General features: G+C 33.7%; 3 protein-coding genes across 4 annotated transcripts; 2 read left to right on the top strand and 1 right to left on the bottom strand.

The window, feature by feature from the left end:
- Positions 1–1555: 1555 nt before the first annotated feature.
- On the top strand, positions 1556–7431 carry LOC112801051 (uncharacterized). 2 transcript variants are annotated; one of them, XM_025843576.3, is made up of 9 exons: positions 1556–2093; positions 3172–3446; positions 3565–3653; positions 3769–3825; positions 5139–5201; positions 5289–5354; positions 6066–6152; positions 6431–6524; positions 6623–7431. In XM_025843576.3, the coding sequence occupies exons 2-9, from the start codon at positions 3293–3295 to the stop codon at positions 7132–7134; spliced, it is 1122 nt and encodes a 373-aa protein (XP_025699361.1). In that variant the 5' UTR covers positions 1556–2093; positions 3172–3292; the 3' UTR covers positions 7135–7431. The 2 variants fall into 2 exon arrangements, with proteins under 2 accessions (XP_025699361.1, XP_072093081.1); XM_072236980.1 differs by having other exon boundaries at positions 1626–2093; positions 3096–3446.
- Positions 7432–15886: 8455 nt separating this feature from the next.
- Positions 15887–20212, bottom strand: LOC112803363 (probable NAD(P)H dehydrogenase (quinone) FQR1-like 1). The gene is made up of 3 exons (XM_025846862.1): positions 20187–20212; positions 16204–16446; positions 15887–16124 (listed from the first exon to the last, which is right to left on the bottom strand). Coding segments are annotated over exons 1-3 (483 nt in total). The 5' UTR covers positions 20189–20212.
- A 977-nt stretch (positions 20213–21189) lies between these two features.
- Positions 21190–21816, top strand: LOC140184865 (uncharacterized). The gene has a single exon (XM_072238056.1). It carries the CDS (start codon positions 21190–21192, stop codon positions 21814–21816), a length of 627 nt encoding a protein of 208 aa, XP_072094157.1.
- Positions 21817–23076: the final 1260 nt, after the last annotated feature.

The following is a 23076-nucleotide window of genomic DNA, read 5'->3' as shown; positions in this document are numbered from 1 at the left end:
AGTATACCAGGATTGATGAGGAGTCATCAGCTGATGTGATGGTTCTATCTGGGTCTGAACCATCTGATGATCAGTTTTCATCAGATGGTGATGAAAACAATGATCAAGATGGGACACTGGTAGGGGATAATCCGCATAATCCGATAGATTTGTCTAGTGGAAATAGTTTATCATTGGAGGTCAACAAACAAAGTAACGCGGCAAACGAATTGGCTAATCCTAGGTAATGCTAGATATAACTTTTTTTCTTGTATTTTGGATTTTAATTTCATGGGATAGCTTGCTATTTTTTAGTGTGGTGACTAACATATTCATATTATCCTGAATTAGATATGCTCCGGAGGTTTCTTCGGATGTCGGACAATCTAAATTGGTAACTTGATCTCAAAAGAGTGTTTTCTTTTGTTTTTTTTCTTGCAAGCTTATTGGATGTTGTTCCTAAATCTGTTATTCGTTGTGCATGAAAATATTATGTTTGTGTTAACTATGAATTATTCGTTGCAGTATTTGGCTTCAAAATTTGCTGTGTATCTTAAGCTATCTGGAGATGGTTTGATTTGGACGATCACCGGTCCAAATTCCAATGTAGAGAAGAATGTGTTCTTTTTTCACTTACTGAAAAATGGAGGAAGAGGTCGAGAATGGAAATTTGGGGTCGGGTGGAGTGAGTGTTGTAGAATATACAACTTAAAGGAGGGTGATATCATTACTTTGAAACTCGGCTCGATAGCTAACCGCCAGGTAGAGTTATTGATTCAGCGACGTTAGGCCTCCTATGTATAACTCTATTTGATGGATATTTTGAATTATGTGTTAAGTTGTCTTGGACATATTTTATTTTTTGTTTGGTGAACAAATTTATATATGTTGTATATATTTTGTTTTACTATCAGTAAGTATCTTGACGTTATGTATTTTTAACATAATACGTAATAGTAAACTACATCTCTGTTAGACTTCTTTTTTCTGTTTTTTTAGTGTCTAACAATTGTTTAAATATTTTATTATCTTATCTTAAAAAATAAGTTATGCCATTTATTTACATATTGAATAATTATTGTATTTTATTTTTTTATTTTAATATAGTAATAATTTTATAATTATTCAAAATTAATACAACATATCTATTTTTATAGAATACATTTTAATTATATTCTTAATATTTTTCTTTTAAAATAGTTTAAATTTCATAAATTTCGTGCATTGCACGGGTTATCACGCTAGTAAGAATTATATTAGTTCCCTTGTTCAATCATCTCCCAATCATTTGTCTCTCGATCATTTGCACATCAAGGTGACGTTACATTTGTTCTTTCGATGACAATATTATTATTAATTTGTTAAATTCTCTATTTTTTAATAAATGATATAAAGGCGCATAAAAAAATGACAACAGTAATAATATTTTTAAGTAGAACAATTATTTAATTCTTTCACTATTGCAATAATTATTTAACTGTTTCGTAGATTAATGATTTTCTTTAATAAAAAAACAAAATTGTATTATTATTATTTTGTCCATATATTTGGTTCATACAACTCGAGAACAAATAATGTCTACAAAATTTAGACACCAAACTCTAGTATTGGATTTATAATACATTGGTATAGATAAAAAAAAAAGAAAAAACCCTGAATGGCTACCCCAAGACTCGCAAGGCCGCAACCCACTCCCACTCCCGCTCCTCACCCCTCTCTCGGCCTCTCCTTTTAGAAAGTTTGAAATTGAAAGAACAAAGAACCCTAGCCACCTACAGCCACCCCGCCCGTAACCACCACATCCCCGCATTGTTTTCATCGCCGAACTCTTCTCCACTGGGTACAAGCATCGCGTGTGGAAGGAGTTGGGTACAAGGTCCGTCGGCGTCGCAGGAAGCTCCGTCGCCGTCGCAGGAAGCTCCGTCGCCGTCGTAGGAAGCTGAGTCGCCGTCGTAGGAAGCTCCCTCGCCATCGTGTGAAAGCTCTGTGGCCATCGTTGTCTCCTCTGTTCGAGCGCTCTCTCTCTCTCTCTGGGTGTTCGAGCTCTCTCTGTGTGTTCGCCGGTGTCGCCGTATCCTCTGTCGTCGCCTCACTCCCCTTCCTTCTCGCCGCCGGTAAGTAATGTGACTTGGAATTATTTTGCTGGTTTTACTTTTGTTTGAAATTGAGTTGCTGATTAGCTGGGTTGAGTTGTGAGTTACTGAATGTCTGAGTTTAGTGGTTTTACTGGTGTTTGGAATTATTTTTGCTGGTGTTTGAAATTGAGTTGCTGATTAGCTGAGCTGAGTTGCTTATTTTTGTTGGTTTTACCGTTGTTTGTTAATAATACTGGGTTTAGTGGTTTACTGAATGTCTGAGTTGAGTTGCTGAATGTCTGAGTTGAGTTGCTGAATGATTCTGTCAAATTTGTTTGGTGAGTTAATTTTGTTCGTGATTTTGTTGGTTGTATGTTAAAGATGGAACAATCACAAACTAAGCATTTATCCATCTGAGCATAATTCAAGACCCTACTAAACATTTGTCACTATTCTCCAAGTTTTTGGGAGACATCATAAACAAAAGCATCAAGTGATATATAGGACTAATTTATTTACTATGATTATTGATTAATCACTTTCACTGCGACGGAGATTGAAGTTAAGAAAATTTAAGTTAGTTATACATCAGAGGATGGCTTTCTTTAGGAATTTTCTAAATGATAATGTCTCCTATAGCGTCATTGAAGATAAAGACCAAGAACAGAATGTTGATAGAGTACTTAGATCAGTAGGTAATGAGTGTGTGGATGCAACGTCTGGTGAGAAGGAATTTGATATGAACATGGAGGCACAATACTAGAGTGATGGTGAGCCAGATGAGGCAAATTAAAGTTTGTTATAGTAGAACATTATGGTCACTATGTGTATTTTGGTTGTTTTTAGTTATGAACTTTCATGTTTGAAGTTGTTTGTGAATTTCTAATATTAAATTATGGATAATTTATTATGTGAAATTGTGAAATACTAAATTTTATTAAGTTAGAAATGATCAAATTTATATATTTGAAATTATATATAGATTTTTTTAATAATTTTATTTAATATTTAATTAAATTGGTCGAATTCCGGTCGAACCAGTAAACAGTGACCTTACTGGTTCATTGACCGGTCCGATTCTCGCAACCTTGCTGAAAAGTGACATCTTGTGTGCCAGTCCAAGACCTCCCCAGAAGAGACGAGAAAACAGTGACAAAAGAAGATACTCGGCTCGCAGGCCCTTCTCCCTCTCCCACTGTTGGTCGTGGCGGCACTCTCTTCCTCCTCCGTTGCCATCTATGACGACTCGAATAGCGCCTGGTGTTGGCGCCAACTTGCTTGGCCAACACTCTGCCGAGAGGAATCAGGACGCCACCGCCTATGTTGGCAATCTCGACCCCCAAGTTCCCGAGGAGTTGCTCTGGGAGCTTTTCGTTCAGGCTGGCCCTGTCGGTTCGTCTCTCTCTCTCTCTCTCTCTCTCTCTCTCTCTCTCTCTCTCTCTCTCTCTCTCTCTCTCCAAATCTGCTGTTGTTTTCATTAGGGTTTGATATCATTCTTGCGCCTCTTCAGTTAATGTCTATGTTCCCAAGGACAGAGTCACTAACCAACACCAGGGATATGGATTTGTTGAATTCCGTAGTGAAGAAGATGCTGACTATGTAAGTCACTACTACTACTATTATTATTGTTATTCAGTTGAGTGTGATGCTTTGTTCTATTTCTCTATAGGTCATAGTTGTATCAGCTGCTCATTTAATTTCTTTTCCATCGCAGGCCATCAAGGTGCTTAATATGATTAAACTTTACGGCAAGCCAATTCGTGTAAATAAGGTCTGCGGTTTTTATTATTATGACTCTCTTTGTGCTTTGGTTTTTAAGTATGAAACCTTGAGTGTATGTAGAATGTTAAGGTCAAGCATTACAAATGCCAAGAAAAGAAGCAAAATAGCTGTGAGAAAGTATAGGGAACAACTTGTACTTAGCCAACATTAGCTACCCTTTCTTCTTTAATTCTAAAAATTCTCATTCTGTGGAGGATTTGAGGTTTAGGTTTTACAATATAGGGTTAAGGATTTAAAAACAGTTGGCAGATGTTGGCCAAAAAAAGTTTACTCCCAGTCCCTAGAATTACTCAATAGCTGTAGGGAAATTTACAATGTTAAGTTGGATGAATGAATAGATGAAAACAGATACGGTCAGGACAAAGCTAGAGTTGTGCCTGTTGAGGAGATAATGATTATTAACTGTCGAAGGTGGTTTAGTTATGGGAGGAAATGACCAAGTAGATTCTCTAGTGTGAGAAACATGAACCTATTAGATGCTGATGTGGTTTATAAGGGTAGAGGAAGGTTAAATATAGAGGAAACCATTAGAAGTATCTTTCGTTCAATGATTTTGCTAAAATATATTCTTTGTGATGGCATTGTTTTATCCATACACCCAACCCACCTTAACTTGTGCTAGTGGTATGAGATCTGATTGTTTTCCTCTTTAGACTTTAGAGGTGCCATTCCATGTGTTGGTTCATGAAACCATCACATTTGTCTGGCAGAGGTGAGTAGCAAATTTGTTTAGTTAGTGGATTGCCGTGATTCTTACAAAACTTTAAATGTTTACTTTTGGAATTAAGTAATTTGAACGTTAAACAGTAGAGTATGGCAGCAATAAAGGAAAAAATTGTTGATCTAAAATTCAAGCCTACACTTCATTGAGACACAAGAATACTTGCTAGTGCATACAGTAGCACCCTAGCACCTTAAAAGCGCTCTGCCATTCACAAGAACTATACACTTAAAGTTCATTTTTTTATCACACACTTTTCACTTCACTTTGCACATGCCAGCTTGACATGATACACACTTACCTCACAACTGCTCACTTCACAGTTCACTCCTTATTTTTACATACCAGTTCTATGCAAAATATTAACCTAAATCATTATCCCAACTCATCTCTCATTGCAAGATGTTAGTATGTCACTTTTTTCCTCCGCATGGAATAAGTCTTTCATATTTACATTAGTTCATATGAACATTCGTGTTTTCTGTATATGCCCTGCTGTGTTTCTACTATCTCATGTCAATGTCCTCACCATATGATTAAAGAGTATTGATTATTTTATTTTATTTATTTAAATTTTTAAGGCAACCCAAGATAAAAAGAGCTTGGATGTGGGGGCAAACCTTTTCATTGGCAACCTTGATCCTGTAAGTTACCAAGTTCTGCAAGTGCTCAACAAGTTCATGTATGTTGAACATTGAAATCTAACATAATTGTTCCTGATGTTACTACAGGATGTAGATGAGAAGCTCTTGTATGATACTTTCAGTGCATTTGGAGTTATTGTTACTAATCCAAAGGTTATTTTCTTCTAATATCTTTCATTACTTCTAGAAGCATCATGATTGTATAGCTTAGTTAACAGCTTCCTGCAAGTAGCAGCTGCTAAATAGTTTTCATTTTCCCCTTTTCTGCATTTTCCCCTTATTGTTTTATCCTCTGATCTCTGGTCCATTCATTTTTGAGCACTTAGCACTTAGCACTTAGCTGTATACTCCTAAAATGTTTGTGGTCTTACGAAATGAATTTGATACTGTTCCAATGTATCCTCCAAGAGAAAAGTTTTCTAATTAGTTTTCCCTTAAACGGGTTGGGTGGATCCATAAAGTGGAATTTTGGCTTAGCACTTTATTTTATTGGTTGAGTGTTTGATGCCGGTTGAAACTATTGACAATTTTGATTATTTGATAATTGTCTTAGTCTCCTGTAGTTAAATATATGCTGTCAAGTAAACAATAATTCTAAATCTTCCCAAGTTACCCTTCTAATAATGCTTCAAATTACTAAATAAAAAAATTTCTTGAATGCTTATGTTCCCAAGGTATTGATTGCTTATACATTTTTTCATGTAATATTTTCCTTTTAAGTACTTAGATGATTATTAGGAGGATATAGCAAAACCTAAATCAAATTATACTTCCTTGCCCATCTCAACTCTGCATCGTACAGGGATTGATTTCCCCTAAAATTATGCACATGATCTGATGTTCAGGCCCCTTTTCTTTATACAGATTATGAGAGATCCTGATACCGGAAATTCCCGTGGTTTTGGTTTCATTAGCTATGATTCATTTGAGGCATCTGATTCAGCTATTGAGGTATGCTAGTATAGTTGAAATTTCAGATCATTTTTAGGAATGTAGGTGACGACTTTTCATCCATTACACTTGCAATTTCAGCCTTGTTTTTTTTGTTTTGGCTAGCAACAGCAGCAAATATGTCCAAAGAATACTTATACTTGTTTGTTCCCCTTTTAAAATAAAATATGTTTCGATTTTGTTGTCATTTCTGAATCAACATCATTCTTAATTATAAAATATGATCTGGAGGAAGCATTCCTATATCACTAACAATGACATTATTTTACCCTCCATAGGCAATGAATGGGCAATATCTTTGCAATCGCCAAATTACAGTGTCATATGCTTACAAAAAAGACACTAAAGGGGAACGGCACGGCACGCCAGCAGGTCAGCCCCTTTTTGTTTTTGGCAACTATCTATTTTTCTGTGATTAAGTTACGTCTTTTGTCACAATACCATATGCTTATGTTTTATGTTTGATGCAGAAAGAGTTTTGGCTGCAAGCAATCCTACTGCGCAGAAGAGTAGGCCTCATACGAGATTCGCCAGTGCACCTCCAACACTCGCCAATGTTGCTCAGGCTAATGGTACTGTTGCTGTTCCGGTACCTCCTCACCCCTTTGCTAATGGAGTTGCTCCACCTCCCATTCCTGCCCTCCGACCACCACCACCACCCCCTCAAGCAGCAGCATTTCAGCCTATGCCAGGAGCTGGGCAACCAACATGGCATCAACAACAGCCCGGACTCCCGCCTGGAATGCCCCCACCTCAGGTCCAGCAGTTCCGGCCACCTCCATCTGGTATGCCAATGCCGCCACCTCCACAAGCTGTTTCGGCTCCTCCAAGGCCTCTTCCGCCACCAGCAGGAATGGTAAGCCAACCACCTGTTTGGCGACCACAACCACCCCCACCGCAGCAACAGGGTGGACGACCTATGGCATATCCTCAACCCTCAATGCCTCCACCTTCCTATAGCCAGATGCCACCACCTCAATGAAGGAATTCAAACCCTTTTGGAAGGATCCAGGGTCCTATTATATTGAATTTCGCCACTGATTTTTAGCGTTATGTTTCTTAATTAATGTGGTATTAGATACAGTTGTTATCGGCATCCTTGACACTAGGACAGTTAACAATATAATTAAGAGTCCAAAGGAGAGATGCTCAACTCTTTAGCCTTGGGTTTGATATTGTTTTTAAGTAACTAATTTTCCAGAGTTCTTTCAAGCAATGGTGAATTGTAAAGGTGAATGAAAAATAGGAAGGAAATATCTGGCCTGTTTTATTTCTGCGATGGACTAAGCCTCCCCTAACAAAAGAACAAGTGACAATGAGGCCTTGATCTTTGCATTGTGAGATGCATTAGGTCTTCTGAGTCTGATTGTGAAGTCCGTTAAGAGCAAGCAGAGTGAGTTTTTGTCACGTGAACCCTGTGAGGTTCGTGTGATGTGCGAATTTATAATTGTCAAAACTGAACTGGTAATTGAGTTGGTCATGAAAGGGTCCTTAATGATTCTCTTTTTAATGCCTTTGATGTTCCTCTCTAGCTAATATTAAAAGGGATTTGCATCCATTGTTACATAATATACCGATTTAGGTCTTAGCTAACTCTTTCATATTTATTTGTGGATTTCGTATCCTCAGCTTTACGCTATCTGCACCTTAATGAAGATTATTTTTCTAATATAAAAAGTATTTATTTAATTTTTCACAATCTCAGCGAAATATTACATTCATAAGAGTTGAAGGATGAATCCAACTGGCTATTGTTTTTGTCTTTTTTTTTTGTTGATGATGTCAGAAACAGGGATACGTTATTTTGCTTTGATGCTTTAGCCAAACAAAAATTTCTTTGATAAACTGTGGACTAAAATTACCCATGGGTGTGTATAACATCTTCTGGCAGTGTTGTTTTCACCTTAATGTGTTGGTCTTTCTTAATTTCTTTCTCTCCAATTTTATGTTTTGCCATTAATAGTTTGATGGAGATTATCAAATTCTGACGTGATGGTTATAAATTTAGGTACCAATAATGGCTATTGAAAGAGTATACATTGCGAACAATACATCACTTATACAAGATGAAGTTCTATCCCATAGATTAGGCCTCATACCAATTAGTGCTGACCCCAGGCTATTTGAATATTCAGGTCTGATTTTTATGTTGTCACCTAATTTGTTTCTGATTACGTAAATATCTTTTTTGCGTGATAGATAAAATTCTATATAGGTTGTTTTGCCGCTTGTGTAGATCTCATAATATGACAAACTTGAATTTGTCTCCTTCTTTTTGGTTGTGAATAGATAATGCTGGGGATGATAGGAATGAAAAGAACACCATTGTCTCCAAAGTTCAAACTACATGTTGGTTACCATAAAGGTCAGCCACGTATGACTGGTAAATGAGTCTGGCTCTTATTTGATATTCAAATGTTGCATTTAATTTTATTTGGCTATTTTAACTTTAATCATCTTAGCAATTTTATTTGGTCTCATACCGGTAATGACGTATGCCCTTTGAAGTGCTGTTCACTGAAGCTGTGAAGATTCTGGAAGACAAGCGTAAACGAGTAATTACTGAGCTTTCTTGATTTTTTGTGTGGTATCTTGCAACAAAAGTAATGGTGAAAATGTAGTAGTGCATCATTACACATGGTTTGTATTGTTATGATCTTTATCTAATCCTCTAATAATATATATTTTTTCTTTTGATATAAAAGCTCTCTCTTTTCTTGTAGTGAATTCCAACCCTTTTTAGCAAATAGAAAATTTGATTGGAGATTTTATACAAAAAATATTTCTCGTTCAATAGTTTATATACCATCTAATTAAAGGCTGAAATTGTTCCCAAGATGGAAGACTTGATTTAATTTATAACTCTGAAGCCAAACAAAAAGATGATTACAAAATGGGAAAAGAACTTTTCCGCTTCTCGAAATTAATTTATCCCCTATGAACCCAAACCAAAATAAGCTTAATATATAATAAATGATTACTATACAACAATTGAGCAACGCATTTTAAGTCAGTTAGTTACCCACAATCGAAAGGTTTAGGGAACCAGAAAGGCAGAAAGCCAAGTAGCACTACAAGCAGTAACATGAAACCATGTCGGTCTTTATATCCCACGTGGTATTGTCCTCCCATAATTGTAGATTTAGATAAATTATTTTAGTATTGACACATGGTTGTATAGGTTTAAGAAAATTACTTCAAAAGGACTAGAGTTTAAAAATGAGATTCCGTTACATTATCTTTGTTTCTTTGGAACACAACTACACTCAATTAAACTCAAAAACTAACATGAATGATGCAGAGAATCACAAATATTAGTGCCCTAAAGTATACAAAATTGAGTTATGTCTCAATATCCTGTTTGATTTAAAATAGAAACTGAAATTATTCAAATTACCTTAATACCCCTATTATATTTTAGTTAAAAAAAATCTAGCCCTTGTAATTGAAAGTAGCATTCACCCGCTTCGTCAAAACACTTCAGCTCCGCCGCCGGTAGCAAAAGACAAATCCCGTGGAGCAAAGCCCGCACGTGTTTTCTTGTGTGCATTGCTTCTCAATCGTGGTGCCATGAACCATCTCGCAAAATCGTGATTTCGGCGCCTCTTCTTCCCATAACGTTAGAGCACGCCACCGCGAAGGGATAGTAATTTCGTCGCGCACTTCTGGATATCACGTCGCTAGTCACTTCTGTGAGGTTAGTGGGTGTTTGTCGTTGAATCCTTCTCTATCTCTTTTTTTGATTTACTGTTTGAGAAACTGAACCACGATGGAAATTGAGAAAAAAGAGAATATTTTACCCTAAAAATTTCATTACACAAGGGTAATGTTAAAATATTATAAATATAATGGGAGTGCTTTGGACAGAAAGATTTATGTAAATTTTAATCTCAATTTTTCAAAAATTCAGTTTTCTGTGTTTTTATTTTTTGAAAGTATTAAAAAAACTGAAATTTTGGAGATAGAGATTAAAATTTTAGTATTAGTATCTTGCTTCTAAATACGATATTAAATCCTAATCTTCTAATGTCAGTCTCAGTCTCTAGAACTAAATACTGTTTTAATAGTCAATAAATTTTAGTTCACATGACATATCTTTTTCTTTTCACCTCAAAGGTCTAAGATTTAAATTTTAGAGAATATAAATAAAAAAATTAATAAATATATGAAGAATGTGTGAGTGTATCTAAAATTAGTCTTTGTCTAATCTATCGAAAAAAAAAAAAATATAGCCTTAGTGTCATTAGAACTATTTCTAAGTATGGGATAAAATTACAAAGCAAACGACAAAAATCAATTATAGCAAAACATTACTCTATATGATCTACCACGTTATGAAGGTAACAAAAAATTGCTTACAAAAAATAATGATCTATGGTAAAGAGGTATAGAGAATCTTGTGTTTTAGGTGTGGTAGCGACACGTGTATGTGTTGTGTCTTTAAAGGGAATAGGCTCGTTCGGAGTCGTAATTGACTAATTGGTAGCCGAGCATCCGAGCCAATTTCTCCGTGCAAGGGATTGAATTAAAGTTGGTTCCGTTCTGTTTAGGTTATTGGACTGGACCTTCTCGCTGTTTGGACATGTGCTTGTCTAATTTATTGCTACTTGTACTCAATAGTTATATTTCAGTTATCAATAACAATTAATATGTCACCTAAAACTAATATTTAACTCATGAAATTCACTATAACTACATATATGTATAGTGTTACACATGGCTTTTGCTTTTCTTTTTTTGTGTGTGTAATATATTAATCACATTCATCATTATTTTTAACCCATTTTTTATGAATATAACTAATTTTTTTATTTGATGAGTATTTTTATCAATATTTATAAAATTCATCAGTATTAATGATGATTATATATATATATATACTAAGATTTGAAATTCACTATAACTACATATATGTATAGTGTTACACATGTTTTTTGCTTTTTCTTTTGTGTAATGTATTAATCACATGCACTATTATTTTTGTGTCCTCTAATATAAGATTAGGTACGTTTCAGGTGTTTATCGTTAAAAATTAATGACAACTTAAAATAGAAAATTATATTATGAAAAGAACCAAGTTAAATTTCAGATTTACTTATATATTTTTTAAAATTATTTACATTTTATAATTTATTAATCATATCACTGGCACCATACACCTATATATATTGCAAATGAGTTATTGATAAAGCATGTTAAAATTCATATTTTGTGTTTACATGCCAACCAAATTAGGACGAATATCTAAAAAAAAAATTCAAATACAGTTTAGATCGATTTAAAAAGTAAAATGGATATAATTTATTATATGTAATATTTAAGAGTTCCACTAGTTGAATAAATATATAAGAATAATTCTTTTCATCAATTCTTCTTAGGTTAAAAGTGTTCACGCGACTTAAACCGCAACCTAATAAAAATATTTAAAATTAAATTAATTTGATTTTTATGTTCTTTAATGTTATCTAAATAAATAATATAAAATTAAAAAAACTTTTATGAAAATATCTTTACAATTGTGTTGCCAGTTATGGAAAAGAATTAATATAATTCGTTTTACCAAAAATTGAAAAACTTAAACCCATAATTTTTTAAATGAGTACGAGAAGACTATACAATTTAAGCGGTAACTTATTGGTAAAAATTAATATAATTTAATGAGTTCATTTAAAATTATACTCATTAATTAGACCTAATTTAGGGTTTATAGATAAACACATATTATATTTTAACATTAAAAAAATAATATTTCTTCAGGTGATAACAATCATCCATGTAAAACAATTATCAATGCTTAATTACTACTCTAAAAAATGTACTCCACAAAAATGACCCTCCATTAAACTAATAAAATTTCTTTGGGTGATAATGCTAGCATACAATCAACCCAACAAAAAAACTTAAGAAATACATGGTCCAGGCCCATGCTAAAAGTGGTGTAGTGACCCAGAAAAGTGTATCCTCCGTTACACCACTTACCTTAGAAAGCTAAACTAATCCTATGTGAGGTTCTGTCGACAAGCCCTGCAACGAACACTGATGGCTCTGACACCAATGTTTTACGGCTCAACCAGCTTGTGAGTAAGTATACATTTTTTATTGCATATGAAATATTTGTAATTCTGTATAGATTTAACTCTATACAGGATAATTCACCTTAATAGAATGTTTAATTGAAAATTGTACAATTTGTAGGAACTATTTTAAGGAAGTTTTTTTATTCATATAAAATAAAATAAATACATACTTATTAGATTGTCTTAATCACATTTTGGATATTCTCATTAGTTATTATTTTTTACATCATTATTTTTTAGCTGAAAATAGATCCTTTTAATTTTTTTAATAATTGAGGGAGTAAAGTGTAATCTTTTACTATTAATTTTATAAGTGAGACTAAGAAAAAACATGAAAGAGAAAGCATTGAAGAGTTAAAAATCACATTTTACTCCCTCAATTATTTAAAAAAAAGAGTAAATGCCTAACTTAGTCCCTGATAATTTCTTCGAAGGACTACGAGGTCCCCAAACAAAAATAATACTCTTTCCGATCCTTGATATTTAACTTCACGAGACTGGTTAGTGCCTCTGTCAATGATCTTTCTTTCAAAACATACTTATGTGACACGTTAATTACTAATATGTGCTCCATTTAATTTTTATAAGTAAAAATAATTTAAACATCATTAATATTTCTTAGTTTTATACAGTAAATTTAGCTAGTATATTTTAAAAAAGTAATAAAAAAATAAAAATAAAAACTAAATAGTCTTGATAATTATCCTTAAATGACAATGAGACTCCTAGCAAAAAAGAATTTGTTAATTCTAGTTGGTTTTTAATAGATAAATCAACAGTTTAACATACTATGTAGGCTTATTCTATTAATACAGAGAGAAAATATTGATAGAGGGACTAATTAGTCTCATAAAAATAAAAATCAGAAACTAAAAAAAATATTTTTTTTGTTAAAAACCTCATTGTCTTTCGAGATAATTGATAAAGGCCATTTAAAATTTTTTTCTCTAGAAAAAATTGAGAGAACCCATTTTTCATCTTCCATATCTCGTAGTTGACAATTCCACTTCTCTTTCAAGTCCCAACAATCTATATGAAAAGTCAAGGTTGAATAATTTATTTTTTGCATTAATAATAATAATAATAATAATAATAATAATAATAATAATAATAATAATAATAATAATAATAATAAAAGCCACAAAAAATGCTTACGGCATAATTATTAAATCCGGCTCGATCTGATTAGTTCGACCAAAAATTCGGTCACTTGGTCATCTAGTCGGATCAAACCACTCATCGAATCGTTTAGATAGTGAATCCGATAAAAATCGGTTCGACCCGATCGGTTATATGAAAACCAGTGATCCGAACCAGTTCATGTAATCCGAACCGGGTTATGTTTTTTTTTTTAAACAGAAAAGGTGTCGTTCTCTCCCTTACTTACACCCTTCGGCTGGTGCCTTAACCTAGAACCAGAACTCATCTCACCTTTCTCTTCCTTTGCCACTCTCTTCCTCAAGCTCGTCACTGCCTCAAGCTCGCGCTGCCGCCTTAAGCTCGTCGCCGCTTCTAGCTCGTCGCAAGCTCTGTCGCGCTCTATCATAATTTGTAAGCTCGTCCTCCTGCTTCGGCCATCAATGCTTCCTCTGCGATGAGTCGGGGTTTAGGGTTTCAGCTTCGACCCAGGTCTTCCATCAACGCTTGCTTCGTCTTTCTGCTCAGGTGCATTTCAACTTCGGCCCTGTTGTTCCTCTTTCAATTTCATTGCTATAAATTATTAGTATATCTTAAATTTGTTATTGAAAGTTGAGTTTGTTGTTGAAATGATGATTTAGCTAATGTTAATTTGTTGTAAATGATATTTGAAGAATTGGAGTTTTTTTTGTTACTGCCTGAAAGTTATCATAATTTAAGTTCTTGTTGCTGCCTGAAAGTTATCATTGTTATCATAACTGAATTTATTGCTAGAACTCTAGAAGTAGAATTTGTTGTCAGTTGTAAGTTGAATTTGATGCTGAACATATCATAAATGTGGTTGTTGTTGGAAGTAGAATCTGTTGCTGGATAACTAAGTTGAGTTAAATTTGTTACTGAACCTTGTTGTGTTGCTTAAAAAATGTTAAATCTTTTGTTGCTGTATCTTAAGGGATAAGAGATAAGAGAGTTGGTCAGTAACAAATCAGTTTGGTACAATTAGTTAGGGTTTGTTATTCTGATCTCTGACCTTTCTCTCTTTTCCAACTCTGTTATAAATAAAGCTTTTGCATCCCTCTAAGAGGTGTGTAGAATTGATTCATTGATGGAAGAATAAGATAAAGTTAATTCAGTTCACTAATTTCTTGAAACTCTCTCTTCAAACTCTCCTTTCTCTATTTCTGATGTTCTGCATAATGCAGTATTTCTTATGGAAGATATAGATGCAAATCAAAATGAGAAAAATGTTGATCAAGCTCCAAATTTATCCTATGAAGATATAGATGTCGATTTTAAGATCACTTGAACTTGATTTATCGATTGTGTTATCTTTTGCTTGCTCTTATTTATTTAAATGGAGAAAGTAATTTGTACTAGAAACTAGTTTATTATCTCTTTTTGAATCATTAGTTATGTCTAAAAATTAATATTTGATTATTATTATTATGTTTGTAAAGACTTGCATTTTAAGTTTTAATACATAATTTTAATTTTATTTATATAATTATATATTTTTTTTAAATTATGACCAGGTCAATTGGGTGAATCACTGACCCACCGGTTGAACCAGTGACCCGGTGACCCGATCATATGTCCGGGTTGATTGTCGGTTCTGTTCGAATAACTAGGGTACCACTGCCCCCATTTGAGAGAGAGGCTCAATGGTGAAGAGAGAAGGGAGTGGAGAAATGAAACCCTAACTTCCATCAGCTTCAAACTTTTATAACTTTTGCTCCGGAGCTCCAATTAACGAGCCATTTATGATCACACATTCGACTCGGAGTTCTCTTTACACTACAAGAAATGCCATTAAAATCGACGGCCAAATTGACGGCTTAGTCGTCGATAATAATGAAATTCGACAGAAAAATAGACGGCACAGTTGGTTGCTATAAAGCTTGTCGATTTTTCAAAATGCTAATAAAATCGAAGGCTTGCTTGGCCGTCGATAATAATTTAATAAAATAGACATTTGTTCCATCTGTAATATGGGTATGAGAATTTTACATCCTTACTAAAATCGACAACATTTCCATCGATATTATTATTTAAAATCAACGCCTTCTCTATCGATAATTGATTCAATAAAATCGATGGCCTATGTGTCGATATTTAACTCAATAAAATCAACAACACTACTGTCTATAATATGCTTAATAAAATCGACGACGATGCCGTCGATATGAGATTGAATAAAATCGACACAGCTGCCGTCGATTTAATTATTTAGATTTGTCTATTTCAACTTTTAAAAGCGACAACTTTGCCGTCGATTTTAATAGTTATATGTTCTTTTTCTATTTGAAAAATAGTAAACCGTTAATACAAATAAACTTTTAAATATAAAAATAAAATTTATAAATAAAATTTATACTAAATATTAGATAATGAGTTTACAAACTTATCAAAATAATAAATAACCCTCTAACATAAAGACTCAAGACAAGATAAATAACTATTATTGTTATCTAGTTGAATAATTATTATTAATATTGTGTATAAGTATTAAGCCAAGATTTTTTATAGAGCTTGTTCATTCTTGAGCTTCTTTGTGATGGATGCAAGGTACTTTCCTTGGTTGAATGCTTGGTCCAACTCAAGCTGAGATGGCTGCCTTGAGCCATCACCGGCATAAGTTTCGGCCCCGTATGGGCTTCCACTTTTCACGTTCTCCATCTCAAATATGCCGGCACCAAATGTGTATCCGATCGGAACGAATATCATTCCGTGATGCACAAGCTGAGTGATAGCAGTAAGTCTGAAATGTACTGAAAAAATGTCTTAACATTTACCATTTCATGTGAATAAGAAAGTAAAGAGAGATAAGAGGGTGTTACGCTGTTGTCTCTTGTCCGCCGCCCTGGGAACCGGTGCTATAGAAGATTTCGGCATGCTTGCCTGCAAGCTGTTGTGTCCTCCATAGACCTTCGGTGGAATCTAGGAAAGCCTTAAATTGAGCAGGCATAATCCCGAATCTTCTAGGGAAGCCAAAGACAAAACCATCAACGCCTTCTACCGAAGCAGCGCCTTTCTTGATTTCTTGTGCTAGTTTCTCAACATGTCCATACATGGAGTAGTACCTGCCAAACCACACAACAACTAATATTCAATTCAAGCTTCCAGAATCATGTTCACCAATCCACTTTACTCATAGTGTGCTTATTAGCTGGAAACATAAACCTTTATGTTCTTAGTAGAATTAGTAGTAAACAATGTGTCTGTTAATAACTGAAGCAGGATTTTTTACAGCATATACTAACCCTGCACTGCCAGCTCATTAAAGCAGCAGCAGCAAAAGGAGTATTGGCTATTGAAAAAAATAAAATAACTGAAGCAGCAGCAGCAAGAGGAGTATTAGCTATTGAAATTTTCCATTTAAATCCTTTTTTGAGTTTTAATTAAGGCTATTTTTCATACATAAGGAGTATTAGCTATTGAAATTTGTTCCTCCTGTACATAAACACTCGTCCCTTTGGACCAAAATCAAAGTGTAAATGGCAATAGGAAAGTAGTATGAAATCAAGTTACAGAAAAATCAACATAAAGAGAAGAATTTACCAACTCCTACTTGATTCTATTCTTCTATGAAGCAGCAACACATATACAAAATATAATTTATTTAAAAGTAAATTAACAAATTTGCAAACTAAGAATTTACAACTAAAACCTCAATCCGAGAATTCTGAACTTCCATCATCATCAATGTAAGCATCATCGTCATCATAGTTCTCAATGTCATCGTCCTCCTCATTATTTACATTAGGAACCTGGAGGTCAGCTACTTGAAGTTGTATCATATCAACATCTCCTGATGTAGATGCTAATGATGGTGGAAACTCAATTTCTGAAATGATCCTAGCATGTGGAGGCTCATCATTCTGATACACCTCGGTTTCAGATTCATTTTGTGCCTCCTTCATTATTTTTCGTGGTTTACATGTAATCACAACCTTCCAATTAGACTTACAACCTTGTGGATATGGCATGTAATACACTTGTCTAACTTTTTGCGCAAGGATGAATTTCTTTGAAGAGCTCCCTTCTTTCCTTTTCTAAAAACAATACATAATTACTTGAATTCTTCAAGACTTTCTTTATGAATAACCGGAACTCATTATAAGGTGTCAATTGGGAAAGAGATAATGTACGAATATAATATGTATCATGGATTATAATCAAGGTTAAATACAAACTATGAAGGAGTAATATTCTGAAATACAGAGCAACAACAAGGTATATGTATTCGGTGGGTGGATATGATGCAACGATAGCTGGATAATGCACACTAACACATAGGACCATTTTTCTAGCAAGCTGTATCATATAAATTAAATATATGGTTATGGTTATTGGATATATATTAAAACTTATGCGTATACGCCAAATGAACTAGTCTTATCATCGCGCACTCTCTTGGTTGGTTCTCACTTTTAGTTGGCATGCCCCTATTGCTTAGAATGCCCCTATTGCTTACAACATTTGTGTGGCTAAAATGTGAAAGAAATGCAGAAGACTGGAGGACACAACATATTGACAAGAAGTGAAACACACTTTGGAGTTAGCCAACAATATGTATCACAATCAGGAACGGATTTACTCAGCACTCAGTGGGGGCAGTTGCCCCCAGTGAATTTGGAAAAATTAATTAGTAGTTCTTAGTGAATTGTCTAATTTGTCCCCACCATCTAATTCATTTTGACCCCACTGCCCACCCTCCAAATCCCTAATCAGCTAACCCTTCTCCTTCCCTTTTTCAATTTTGTTCTTCTGCTCCAACCTCCAACCTCCGCTTGACCGCTTCCAGACTCCAGCCCTAAGTTACTGTCGTGTCGTCTGCCGCCACTCGCCCACTCCGTTCAGTCTTTCTCCTGCGTCAGCTCCGTTGGTTTCTAGTTGCATCGCAGCGTGCCCGCGTCTGGTTCTGGCATTGCGTTCCTTCAGTGTCTGGTGTATGGTGAGGTCTTCTTCTTCTTCTTCTTCTTCTTCTTCCTTGTTCTTCACAGCTGCAAGCCTTAAATCCTCGTCTGGTTCTGTCTTCCCGTTCCTTCGGCGTGTAGATCTGGTTCTGTCTTCAGCAGTTCAGGGTGTGCGGGGTGTCGCTGGTTCTGTTGCTGGGTGCCGCCGTGCCGCTGGTTCTGCCGCTGATTCTGTCGCTGGGTGTCTGGTTCCTGGGTGCCGCTGGTTCTGCCGTTGGGTACCCTGCTTCATTCAGTTTTTATTCTCATTTGCTGCATTGTTATTAAGTTGATATAGTTCATTAATTCATTCAATTTGATATAGTTGATTAATTTGTTTTGATGTGATTGAGTTTATTCTGATGTAAATCATGTAATTGTGTTCTGATAGACTGATAGAGTTCTAATATAATTGTTGGTTACTTTGTTAATTAACAATTGTGTTCTGATGGAATTTTAATGGAGTTATGATGTAATTGTGTTCTGATGGAAGAATTGTTCTGATGTAATTGTGTTCTGATGTAATTGGCTTGACATTTTCCTATAGTAGAAGAATTATTTTGAAAATAAAAAAACACAGATCTAGGGATTTATGATATGAATAAGAATGAGAGGGGAATCAGGGGATTATGATATGAATGTTAGAAGGGATGATGATTTAGTAGCTTACAGTACATAGCTTTCAGTTTCTATAGCAAGCATTTTAAAGTACTTTCTGATCATTCATTCCTAGCTTCCAAAGCATGAACTCTATACATCAAAGCTCTGCCATCTACAATTGGCTACTGGCAAAGAAACCAGAATTTGTACTTTCAAATCTCTATTAGGATAATTAATGCAAATTATGGACTTGCATTTTAATTTCCTTTAACTTGTGATATATGTAATATCCCATTTGAATATCTTTCTTCATTGTACTTTTGTGGTATTCAATTATGATGAATTGATGATGTATTTATAATATGCTGAGGAAAAGGGCTAGCTTCAAATGTTTCTAATAAATTAAAGCTATATAATCTTATATTCTTATTTTAATGGATCTTTTATATGAATATATTAAGCAATTCATCATGTAAGAATATATTATCAGTATAAACTCTCAATATATTTATAATTTTATACTAAACTTCTCAATTTATATAGAATTGTGAATTAATTTAGGTTTATAATTTTATTCTATTAGTAATGGAGAAATATTTCAAAAGAACTTCATCATTGGAGATTGGATCCCAAAACAATTCATCGACTTCTTCTAACAAGAGGAGATTTTTAGAATTCGAAGCAGAGAGTCTCATAGCAGATCCAGGACAACGACCAAAGATTTCAAGTTATCATCCGAATGACAGAGACAAAGTTAGATGTGCATATTTGCAAAAAGGTCCTTGTCAACCAAGGAATCATGATTTTTCGCAAACTGCTTGTGGTTCTTCTTTTCGAAGATTTAATTCTAATTGGTTTGATGATTATGGCAATTGGTTAGAGTATAGTATATCAAAAGATGCTGTTTTTTGTCTTTGTTGTTATCTTATGAAACCTGAGATTGAAGGTGGCGATGCTTTTGTAACCATTGGCTTTTCAAATTGGAAAAAAAGGAGAAATTACAAACTCATGTTGGGATTCATGATAGTGCTCATAATCAAGCTTGGAGAAAATGTGAAGCACTTATGAAACCAAAACAACACATTAGTGCTGCTATTGAAAAACAATCTGAGCAAGCTAAAAAGAATTATCAAATTCATTTGACAGCCCAATTGATTGTATTAGATTTCTTTTGCGACAAAGATTGGCCTTTCATGGTAATGATGAGACAGATGATTCTGTTAATCAAGGAAATTTTTTGGAACTTCTAAACTTTCTTGCGCAACATAATGAAGAGATTGGTCGTGCTTTCAAAAATGCTCGTGGGAATCTTAAACTAAGAGCTCCCTTAATTCAAAAAGACATTGTAAGAGCTGCTGCAAGTGAAACGACAAAAGTTATTGTTAATGATCTTGGGGATGAATTGTTTGCTGTTTTGGTTGATGAAGCCCGCGACATTTCTATTAAGGAGCAAATGTCAGTTTGTTTAAGGTATGTGAATAAAGAAGGGCAAGTTAGGGAGCATTTTCTTGGTCTTGTTCATGTTTCTAATACTAATGCTTTATCTCTAAAATTAGTATTGGAGTCATTATTAGAAACATATAATTTAAGTTTATCAAGAGTACGTGGCCAAGGATATGATGGTGCAAGTAATATGCAAGGAGAATTTAATGGTTTAAAAACTTTGATATTGAAAGAAAATTCTTATGCTTTCTATGTACATTGCTTTGCTCACCAACTTCAGTTAGCTCTTGTAACGGTTGCAAAAAAACAAGTTGAAATTGCTTTGCTTTTCAATTTGTTAACCAATTTGTGCAATGTTGTTGGAGCTTCATATAAACGAAGAGATATGCTTCGTGATAGTCAAATGACTAAGACAATTGAAGCATTACAAAGTGGAGAAATTGCTAGTGGACGTGGTTTGAATCAAGAAATAACTTTGAAAAGAGCTAGAGATACTAGATTTCTTTGTTTCCTTCCGTGGTCAATGTTCTTGAATATGTTGAGGAAGATGGAAATAATTCAGAACAAAGAGCTGAAGCATGTCATTTATTGAATGTCATTCAATCCTTTGAATTCATTTTCAACTTGCACTTGATGAAAAATATCTTGGAAGTTACTAATGAATTATCTCAAGCGTTACAAAGGAATGATCAAGACATTGTAAATGCTATGACATTGGTTAAAGTGTCTAAGCAACGGTTGTAAACTATAAGAGATGATGGTTGGTCTCTTTTAATTGACGAAGTCTCATTGTTTTGTGAAAAATATAATATTACTGTTCCAAAAATGGATGATATATTTGTGTCACAAGGAAGATCAAGATGCAAAGCTCAAAAGATCTCAAATTTGCATCATTTTCAAGTTGAGATATTCTATCAAGTAGTTGATAGACAACTTCAAGAACTCAACAACCGTTTTACAGAGGTGAATACTGAATTACTTCTTTGTATAGCTTGTCTGAATCCAAGACACTCATTTATTGCGTTTGATAAGGAGAGGTTAATCCAGTTAGCTCAATTCTATCCATTAGAATTTTTTTCTACTCAACTTTTGGCACTTGATAGTCAACTTGAGAACTTCATACTAGATGTGCGTTTTGATGATCAATTCTCAAACTTAAATGGGATTGGTACTCTTTCTCAAAAATTGGTTGAGACTCGAAAAAATATTGTTTATCCATTAGTGTTTCTTCTTTTGAAGTTAGCTTTAGTTTTGCCTGTAGCAACTGCATCAGTTGAAAGAACCTTTTCTGCTATGAACATCATAAAGAGTCGGCTTCGCAATCGTATGGGAGATGAATTTTTAAATGATTGTTTAGTGACATACATAGAAAGAGAGACATTTGATTGTATTGACAATGAAAAGATTATTCAATTTTTTCAAAATATGAAACTCAGAAGAATGGAATTTTAAATTATTTATTATTTAAATTATTATTTTATTATTTTAATTTGTTAGTTTAATAATTTGAGGAATACTTATATTTTATAATACTATAGTATAATTATATAAATTATTATTATACTATATATATTTTGCCCCACGGATAAAATTTTTTGAATCTGTCACTGATCACAATTAAAAGTTGCACATCACTTCACATCACCGCAGAATCAAATTAAGCTATGTATTATAATTATATAATTATGTAACTAAAACAAAACATACGTACCTAATTTCATGGCATTGGAATTGAACTACAGTCCAAGGAATCCCAAAAAATTCCCAATACATATATATAATAAGTCTTTAATCATAGTCACAGATCTAACCATGAAATTTAACTGCACACTTCTTACAATGTCCTAGTATGTTGGACATAGAATGTTGGCAAAGGAATCCCCAATACATTGGAAAAAATTAAAATATAAATTAAAATAAAATAAAAAATACAACCCTTGTAGTACTAAATAAAAGAGACTCCACTGTAATCAATATAACAAATAAGAAGAAAACACAAAGTGAGTTATGGCTAAAGTTAGGCAAGCAGGGATGATGATTTTATTGGCTATTTTGTTTATTGCTTAGCTTTGGGGGATTTTACAAAATAAGAAAAAGAAAATAAATAAAATTTTGACAAGTTACAATCATGCCAAGGAAAAAAGGGCTGATAGAGATAAATTATATAAGATCAGCATTTATAGTTCTAATTAATAAAAATAGCACTTGAAGCTATCCATTGGTTTAATCTAATAGTCTTTTGATATCATGCTGATGTGTATTAATTTTTCTTTTTCTATTTTAGTAAGTAAAACCACTCAGATGGATAATAAATAACACTACAGTTCAGTGATTTAAAATTTCATCTTCCAATTTTCTAACAATCAAGGAAAGTAATGCAGCAAGTTCATGAGTAGTCCAACTATAGGATACCATGTAACTTTCATATATAAACTTTATAGGAAAAAATCAAAAAAATAAATGAACTTTTTATAAGATGTGTGATATTTAATGTGTGGGACGTTTTATTGATATATAATCAATCATCAAAATGGAAGAAGTTGTTTATGCTTGCAATGAAAATATTATAATCACAACAAAACAAAGTATTCACCAATAATAATTATTTATTTATTTATTTTGACATGAACAATAATGGCTTTAACTTTATTAGTCTTTTACCATAGCCAATTTTCTAAAAAGATGCAAGTTAATTTGGTATATAGAAAGGGC

Source organism: Arachis hypogaea, chromosome 5 (assembly GCF_003086295.3).
Source record: "Arachis hypogaea cultivar Tifrunner chromosome 5, arahy.Tifrunner.gnm2.J5K5, whole genome shotgun sequence".
In the NCBI taxonomy this organism is placed as follows: domain Eukaryota; kingdom Viridiplantae; phylum Streptophyta; class Magnoliopsida; order Fabales; family Fabaceae; genus Arachis; species Arachis hypogaea.
Note: the sequence above shows the minus strand (reverse complement) of the source record. Positions and strands in the feature narration are given on the sequence as shown.